The sequence below is a fragment of the Hesperophylax consimilis genome, chromosome 30 (genome assembly GCF_061612785.1).
Source record: "Hesperophylax consimilis isolate HC1 chromosome 30, BYU_Hcon_1.0, whole genome shotgun sequence".
Classification (NCBI taxonomy): Eukaryota; Metazoa; Arthropoda; class Insecta; order Trichoptera; family Limnephilidae; genus Hesperophylax; species Hesperophylax consimilis.
The window spans coordinates 18,742,619-18,752,668 of NC_142865.1; the positions used below are offsets into that span (position 1 = coordinate 18,742,619).

The window sequence follows — 10,050 nt, forward strand, 5'->3', positions numbered from 1 at the left end:
TTGGATCTTACTTTTCGAAAATGAGGCTGGAGCAAGTGAGCAGTTACGGTGAATGGATTGCGCTATCGAGAGATGATTAATGATTTTTTATGGCCGGAATTTGATGGTATTGATCTAGACAACGTTTACTTTCAACAAGACGGCGCTACGTGCCACACAAGCAACGAAACCATTGATCTTTTACGATTGAATATCAAAGTAACACCTCTTATTGGAAAACCCTGTATAACCAACACATCTGCCTTATGTGGTTCGCTACGTTCGGTGGTCGGTGACTTTTTGTAGAAGAGATGTTGGACATCAAATGTTTATACTCGTACTTACTACGTACTTGATATCAAATATGCACATCTAGACGCTGGCCCACGAACAAGATACAATTAGGTACCGTCTAAATTTATCTCCATAAATCCATTAAACTCCATAACTCAATATTTCCAGTATCCAGAATAAGGTTTTTTTCTGCAAATGGCCGAGACACAATGATTCAATTATACAACCACACAATTCAATATTATCATTTAAAACGTGTTGGCGAAGTATCCAAGCTCAAAGCAAACTGTAAAAGAAGCGCGCGCATACAATTCAATAGATTAGTAATAGAGTATACGATTCTGTGCATTATACATATGAGCATTAAAGAAGGTTTTTGCACTTTGGATGCTGTCATTAATATCGTATAAAGTTGACGAAGATATTGGCTTGCGGGTCGAAGTGCGCATGCGCAGAAAGATCGGCGTTCTGCCATTCTTGAATACGGCTTGCAGATCGCTTCCACACCACAGTGTGTTTACGCGTTTCACAGTATTTGAGAATGTATGTGTATTTAGACTCGTCAGCGCTCTTTGTATCGTGTCGTTCGTTGTGCGTACACAGAAACGGGACGATAATTTGCTAATAATAATATTTTTATGATTTTTTAGCGCTGTTTTTGTAACAAAAATCACATTAAGGTCGTTGTAGAAATATTAAAATATTTATATTGCAGTGTTGCTGTTTACGACTAGAAGTCAAAATCTTAACCGCTAAGAGAAACAGTTTAAAAAAAAGCAATGGAATAATGTTGTTCATTGATTTCATATATTTATTTTTCTGTCTTTAAAATAGGCAAATCTATGAAAATATTTTTTACTAACTCTAATAGGTACCTATACACTTATACATTTAATTTTTCGAAGAAAAATTCTTCTGAAAGCTTATCACTTAGTTATGGCATTATTTATTTTATTAAAACACAAATAACTTTGTTAAAATAACTTAATTATGTACAACGTTTTCATGTTTCGTGAACGAAGTTCACCTCATCAGTGTATACTTACTCCTGACGAGGTGAACTTCGTTCACGAAACATGCAGAGGTTGTACATAATAAAGTGATGTAAAAAAGTTATTTGTATTTTAATAAAACTAATACATTTATTTACACGAGTTGTTGCCACAGAATTTTCTGCAAGGAGGTCGCTGCACGTAGACAACTTAACAGTTTCCATCGTGGACCTTTTTAAAACCTGAAACAAACAAAGAAAAAAACTTCAATTATAATTCAATGATTAAAAAAGTGACAAAAAGTCACCTTCGTTGAAAAGATTAAAATACGTCTGTAAAAGCTAATGGTGTTAAAGAATGATGGATTGGACCATCCATAACGATTTTATAACAAGTAGTTCTGTGAACAGTGGTCCAAAAAGCATGTTTCAGATTTTTAAGTAGGTACTTAATTATAAACAATATATTTTATTCAAATTCAAATAAGGAAATAAAAAATAAATAGATAACTGTGTGACGCCTCACAAGACCGCCCCTGTCTTGCAGGGGAACAGGAGGTATAACTCGGATCGAAAATTGGAATCATGAATATTGTGACGTCATATTGTTGCCTAACTATATCCACCAATGAAAAACTCTGAAAGTCTATGGAATAAACTGTTGAAAGATGAGTGCTGGCTGAGTGGAACATTTATGGTTGTTTCATATTTTGATATCGAACTACGGCGTTGTCGTGTAGCTTTGACGTATTTCAATAAATTGTTTATCCAATATTGTTGAGATGTCCGTCAGTTTGAGACTCTCGTTATGAAATTAGGGGTTGCTAACTTTAATCTTGACATCTCGAACACAAAATAGAAATGTGTTTATAAATAGGTGAGAATTTCTCTTTGTTTTGTTCCTTATTTGCTAATTTGTAATAGGATTAATTTAACTTCACTGCAGAAATGAATCTATTTTATTATTCAGACAGTATCTGTGTTCCTGCCAGGAGTTTGTGTATTGAGAGGCTGTACTGGATCGTGATTACATCATGCAACGTCAAGAATTCCATCGTTCTACCTTATTCATTAATGATTTATCCTGTATCTATAATTTTGTGTCTTACTGAAATAACACGCTTAATGTACAACTGAATTTTTCATTTTCTTGTCGTGAGGTAATATTTTACCATATTTTAGGCTAATAAGTGGCTCCGAATGAGAATTGTAATGTCTATATGTTGGCATATCTATGGTTAAATAGAGGACTAATTTGTTTCATACAAAAGCCCGAAGATATCGATCTAAGTGGTTTATTTATGCAGGGGAGCTACTACCAGTGTCAAATAAAAAAGGGAAATGGAATGCATAATTGATGACAACTAATTTAGATATATGTCATTCAATACAACAATAATTGAAGTAAGTGTCCCATTGAAATGTAAAAAATGTCAAAATATAAGCATCCATATGTGGCAATGAGGTATTAACGACTGTAAAATTTGCTTACGATATCTCCAAAAATTACGAAGTTCTGAGCTTTCAAAGTTGACATTGGTAAAATACATACAATTGTGTCACGTGACGTCACTCGCGGTTCAATTCTTCATAATATGAATGGCAGTGCTACTTTACTGCCGCGCATATATCGTGATGTCACAAGCTTTCGTAAATAATATGAATTTTCGTTGTAGGAGACAACCTCAACATTATTTACTAAAAAAAGGTATAATATATTATTTTTAAAAATCCCTTACTCTGCGCAAACTGACAGTTTTCCATCTTCATGGTGCACTCGTTGGAGAACTGTCTAATGGAACCTATGTTATCCTTGGCGCATAATGGTGCCATGTGTCGCGTGCAGAACATTGGACAGTCATTGCCGCTGACTGCTGCGGCTGTCAGCAGGAACACTGGAAAACAACGAAATTAGGTCAATCTTACTACACGACACACAGAAATTGGAGAACAATTGTCTGGATGAGTCTACGTTGTCATTAGACAACATGTGCCGCGTGCAGAACTTAGGACAATCATTGCCACTGACTACTACGGCTCTCAGCAGGAACCCTCTAAAAAGACGATATTAGGACATTAGATATTATCTTCACCAAAAATTTAGGACAATCCTTGGTATTGACTGTTAGCCATTGACGCTTTGTCCTCATGGTCTTCGGGATCTTCCCAACCCCAACTAACATCTTTCGCCGAGGCACAACCGCTTTCCTGGCTTAGGGACGCGGAACCTGATCCTAGTGAAACCTATCCAATGCCCTGCTTTCTCCCCCTAGGACTGCCGGGGAGCGGGTGACGACACCCCCCCCCCCCACCACATAATGAGGTGCACATTTCACCATTTTCTTTTGACTCATAATTTTTCATTTTTGCAGGTGGCTGTAAATTATTATTTTTACCTGTTATTGTTGATACCTTGTACATATGACCTGTTAAACTAACCAAAGAGAATAGATCTTACTAACAAGTTACTAATACGCAGCACTGCAAATAACATTGTATGCATTGACATCTTGAAGGTCTTGTTTTGAAACTTTAAATGTAGACTCGTTATATCAAAAAAATTAGCGTCGCGGGAAGTGGTGGGCCTCCTCCAGAATGTTAGCCATTGCTCTCGCATTCAGAACATAGGACAATTATGTCCATTTATTGCTTCCAATAATTGCCAGCAATAGGAAAATATATAATAAACTTACATCACTAAATCATAAATATATACCTAGTCAAATATAGCCGTACATTTTAAAAAAAATACCATAATCATAAAAGGTTATCTTGGTAGATAACACGAAATTATAAATATTCTTGTATTTGAGGATACTGGTTCTGGAACAAAATAATATATAGTATGTAGGAAAATCACGTTATCAATATATGAGTCTAATGCTACGCAAGCCGAACCTCAACTTATGAGAAAGCAACCGCAAATGGCACGAAACGCCGCTTGCAATTGCATTGTTCCTTTCCCGGAATCCGTGGCTCGGTTCGCGTTTGGGTTCACAAATGTATACGTACCATTACATGTCTTAGGTTCTATTATAATCTCACACGCAATATAATATTTCTATACTTAAAATTCTAAATTTTAGAAAAAAAAAATTATGTCACACAACAACAAAAAACAAGAGAAATTTTTTATCTGTCTAATATAATTTATTATGATTGCCTTAAAATGACTACAGTTAAAAAGGATTTTGCCATGTTTAGTGACCAGATCTGAATAGCCAGGCAAATCGCAACCATCTAGTTGGATGGTTGCGATACCCACGGTACTGGATTAAGCAATATAAATCTCTAATTTTTAATAAAATAGTATAAAACAATGTAGCTAACCACGATTGTTTGTTTGTGCGCTTAGTTCTTCTAAACTATGCAACGGATTTTGATAGGATTTTCACTATCACTTAGAGATGTTCTTCCGGAAGGTTTATGTACAAAAACATGCATATTATAATTATAGCAAGTATAGTATAATTATAGTTTTGCAATCAAGTCTTTCAAAAAATATTTTCGGGGGCTTACATTGCTAACGTTTGGCTAAACCTTATGAGATACATTAACATAATGTACGAGTACTACGGAATTTTATATCTTAAAAAGGCATCAAAACCTCAAAACTTTACCCCAACCCATTTAGAAGTTCCCGAGAACGTCGGGTACAAGTCAGCTAATCTATATATATAAAAATGAATGTTTCTTTGTTTGTCCTCTATAGACCTTTTTGTTTCATCACTTTCCATGACTTTATATAACTTTTTAAAGATGTGATGAATTATCATTGTGATGATTTATCCGGTCACCACCAAGAATATACACATTTTTGGCTTGTAGCTTCCTCTTAAGATATACAATTCCGATGAACATTATTTTGATGTATCTCATAAGGTTTAGCCAGCGTTAGCAATGTAAGTGCCCGAAAATATTTTTTTACGACTTGATTACAAAACATCGACTTTTTTCTACTTTCTATAAATATAATATGCATGTGTTATATATACAAACTTTACAAATACAAATACAAAATTCTCTAAATGATAGTGAAAACCCTATCAAAACCCGTTGCGTAGTTTGGAAGAACTAAGCGCACACACAGACAGACCAAGCGACTTTATTTTATATTATTTAGAGATTACCGATTTATTTTTTTTATTTATACTGGGTTTTTAAAGACGATCTCACTTACGTGAGAACAATCCAGTTATAAAAACTCAGTTAATATACAAATAGGAACTACAATTACCAAAATCTACTCAGCCATAGGACACATTAATTTTCATATACCCAGAGGCGGATTTGCAGTCTTGGCCGCCCTAGGCCCTAAGGCCCCAGACCATGTAGCCGCCCCTTTCTCAGTACCCATCATATTGACCAGGAATATCCAAACTTTTCAGTAAGTTCCTAGGGTCAAAACCGTTTTAATTTTCCTGCCATTATCATTCATGGTTCATGGGGTGGGATTTGTCCAGGTCTTGGCGGCGGATACGTCTGCCCACCTGCTGCGTGGCGGGCCGGATCGAGAGAGACTAGGTGAGGGAGGCCTTTTGACCTTTCCAGCCGGACTATCTTGACCCATCGCCTTGCACCGCAGTTGGAGGGATGTATTCATACGTATGTCACTCCTGGACACACAAATCCCCAGATTCCTACCCACCCCTCATACATTTTCCTTTTCAGAACTTCCTATCCTTCCCTTCCTTAAAAAAACCCTCCACACAGCATCACCTAAGATGACATAGGTCGTGAGGGAAAATATTTTCCTCAAAGCCTCTTGTGTGGAATTAATGTAAAAAAATACGCTTGCTAAATTCGCTAGTTCAATTACTGTATAATTGTCGATTGTCGTGCGCTGTGTGCTGTGTGTGAACACGCTCTTGCATATCGCTATTTCGTACGTAGAATATTTAGGTACTTAGGAAGTAATTTCTTGTTATCATCTGTGACTTTTTTGTCACGATTGGCCGCCCCTAATATCTGGCCGCCCTAGGCCCGGGTCTACATAGACCTAAGGGCAAATCCGCCTCTGCATATACCTAAATAAAGATTAAAATATAAAACAAATACAAATAAAAATTAAAAATACATATGAAACACAAATATTTCAGAAAAGTAAGAGACGCAAGTAATACATAATATAATCAGTGCAACATATTTTTTAACAATAGCAGAATTTTTTTTCGGAATCCATATAAATTATTGACGAAAATATTTACTTCAGCACACTCAATCTTATTATACAGTCGACACATTTGGGTCAGAGGTCTAAAACAGGCGATATATTTTTGAAAATATTTAGGTGAAAAATGCTATGGTGTCTTAAACAATGGGAATTGGGGACATTTATTTCAATATTGCTAAGACATAATGAGGTGTCAAGATGGCCGTCGATAATTTTATGCAAACATATCAGGTCAGTCAATTGCCTTCTTATTTTAAGTGTATTAATCTTAAAGTATTCACGACGTGCGTCGTATGATCTAAGATGGTCATGTAGTCCACATTTGAAAGATAAGAGTCTAAGTATTTTTTTTAACCGATTCTATCATGTTTTCATACTTGCAATAATGTGGATTCCAAATAGTGCTTCCATATTCATGTTTAATCGTTGTATATTCAGACTAACAGGGGTAATAACAAAATACGAGTTATTTAGCTGAGTATTTTAAAACTATTTAAATTTACTACTCACCAAATGATACAAGCAGAAAGAACTTCATTTTACAGCAACAGTTTTAGAACTGAGCTAAATAATTATTTGTGGTTAGAATATAGTTATTTTCCTTGGATTGAAATAGACATCTTATCGGTCAAATAATAAGGCGCAATTGTAATTATATAAACATTAATTAAAAAATATTTTGTGGATGACGCAATACTTACGACAAAAGTGACAATGATTTCGAAATTATGTTTATTAAAAACATAATAAAAATAATTAACTCAACAAACGCCAAAGATGTTTTTATCATCCAAAAGAGGTGCCTACGAAAAATTACAAACTCTGATCACCGGGATTCATATAGACCAATTTTTAAAAATCTCAAACTTCTGACAGTGACGGACATATATATAATGAAGGCCTGTTAGTTCGATCATCTCCAGAAAAGTTCCCACAAAAAACTCAACATATAAACACGCTACAAGGTTCACGGAAAAAAAAGCAAAACTATATTTCAAAAAGGACCACACTACATGGCCATTAAAGTATATAACAACCTTCCACGTAGCATCAAACAAATAACCGACACACTTAAATTTAAATCATCACTAAAAACATTTCTTTTTAACAAATGTCACTACACCCTAAATGAATATCTTACATAAATTAAATACCTCTGTTTTCATTTTTTTATTTACATACATTTTTTAACATGCGATTGTTGGGTTATGTAATTTTTTTTTTATTTTTTTTTAATTTTTTATTATTTTTTTTTTTTTATTTTTTTTTTTATTTTTTTTTTTTAATTTTATTTTTTTTTTTTAAATTTTTTATTTTTTTTTAAAGAAAGACAAACATTCCCGGGTTACGAATAACCCAACAATGTTTGAAAATCTCCTACTACCACCACAGAAAGCCGAAAATGTTGCTTGTGTTGTGATGGAGGACTTAGCCAGCCGAGGAATCGAACACGTGACGCTCGGGTGAGACCCAAGCGCTATGCCCACTCAACCACTGACCGGTCAATATAATGTGTATTTGCTGGGTTAGCTGGAAGAAATAGGATGTAACCTATAAGCTATACCCTTTGTATTCTGTATTTTTGTGCAATAAATGTTTTTTTGAATTTTGAATGTTACATCATTTAAAGAACTGACTACCTCCGTAGTCGAGGTGTAAGGTTCTCAAAATTCAATGTATTAATTTAGCTATATGTAGTATACTTGCGGCACGTTCCTGAAGTGGAAGATACTCTCAGTATCGCCTTGGAGTAAGACCACCATTCAGAACTGAAACGTTGTTTGAAATGGCTTTGGCCGTGTTTGCTGACCAGATCTGAATAGCCAGGTACTCTCCCATCTTCATCTAACCCATCTCCTTCCCCTCCCCACTAACTTCAGCCTCACAACATTTTTTACTCTTGTGCAGTGTTCATTTAAAAAAAAAATACACACAATTACAATGTATACAGGCTCAATTTTCCCAATACAATTTGAGAGGCGGGTTTGGGTACCGTCGCCCCGGGAACAATTTATTACATAACCAACACCTCTGCTATAGATCACCCCAAGTGGTTCACTGCGTTTGGTGATTTAGTAGGGGTGCCCGGGTTCATCGGGTGAGGTGTGTTCAGGATGAGCCTCCCCACCAGCTGCGTGGCGTGCCAGATCGGGAGAAGATGGTTTGGGGAGACCCTTTGACCTCTCCAACTGGTCTGTCGACCATCGCCTTGCACCGCAGCGAGAGGGGTATATTCATTCGCCCATCACTCTTAGACACACTATTTTTCTGTTTTTTTTTTCATTTATTTATTTTCATTTCTTTATATATATTATACATATTAATAGATAGTAAATAATAACATAATATATAATATCAATTTGTATACACAAGAAATGAAAACCCACTAAGGCACTGCCTGAGTGTGGGTAGTAAAAAACGATTACTATATTTCAAGTAAGTACCTAAGTATAATATATATAAGTAGAAAAAGTTTTTTTTGTTTATAGTTATTATAAAAAGTAAACAGAAAACATTATGTACAATAGTTTATAAAATTGCAGCAAGTGAGTTGTAGAAAGGATCAATAAATTTATAGAAAAAGCGTTTCAATATCTGCGTATTCCTAGATTCCTAGATTCTTACCCACCCCTAATAAAATTTTCATTCCCAGAACTTCCTCTACTTCCTTTCCCTAAAAAGATCCACTACACAGCATCCCCAAAGATAACAGAGGCCCTTAGTGAAATTATTTCTCCAGGGCCTCCTGTGTTAAGGTAAAAAAGGCCCCGTATATCGGTTGATTTAAAGCTAGGCTTGGTTGGAATGTCGAGCTTAGCGCGGCTTATTAGTAATATTACACGTATTATCTTTGATTTTAATAGAGGAATGTTCTTAATTGTTCTATGTAAAACCAAATTACTATTTACGTGAGTGGTACATCTGTGCTCTTTACTGTCGTCGAGAGATCGAAAGCTTTCGAAATGTCAAATGTTTTATGTGGGCTAATTTAGGAGTTGATTTTTTGATAAAGTTCTACACTTCCATTAGCATAGTGCAAAATGCGAGGATACTAATTTTAAACAGTATTTTTTTTGCTGGAGTCAATGTCAATTCATTAAATTATGTTAAACAACACTATTCTGACTTTTCTGAAACAACCCGTCCTAACAAATATTCTAGGATAACGGAAATTTTCAAATAGATTCGCTGTCTTTCAACTTGTTCCGAATTGAATTTACGCCGTTACGCGTGACCAGCATGATATCAGCAAGTACCTATCTCTTTTTGTAGAAAATCTATGGGATTATAAGTTGTCCAGATATTTTAATCGCGAACATGGGTTCAGTGTGTCCTTACCTTGATGTAGATTTAATTTTATTTTAATGATGATGAACACATTCTCCATCTCGATCCGCGTAGGAGTTATTTGTCTATATTATATTGATATGTCCCTAGGTATATACATGACTTGAATTCACAGAAAGACCAAAGCGAACACGTGCTCCAGCATTTGTCTCTGTGATTTTACACGCAGATGGAGGCGGCAGTTCGAATTATTAGACATTAAGTATTTAGTAAAGAGCCTGGCCGGAAATCGCAATAAAAATTTAGAAAGCCAACTCAAGCAATA

General features: G+C 35.2%; 1 protein-coding gene across 1 annotated transcript; it reads right to left on the reverse strand.

The window, feature by feature from the left end:
• Positions 1-1,054: 1,054 nt before the first annotated feature.
• Positions 1,055-7,089, reverse strand: LOC149409733 (protein pegasus-like). Its single transcript, XM_089649529.1, has 3 exons — positions 6,948-7,089; positions 3,004-3,159; positions 1,055-1,507 (listed from the first exon to the last, which is right to left on the reverse strand). Exons 1-3 carry the CDS (start codon positions 6,973-6,975, stop codon positions 1,476-1,478), a joined length of 216 nt encoding a protein of 71 aa, XP_089505655.1. The 5' UTR covers positions 6,976-7,089; the 3' UTR covers positions 1,055-1,475.
• Positions 7,090-10,050: the final 2,961 nt, after the last annotated feature.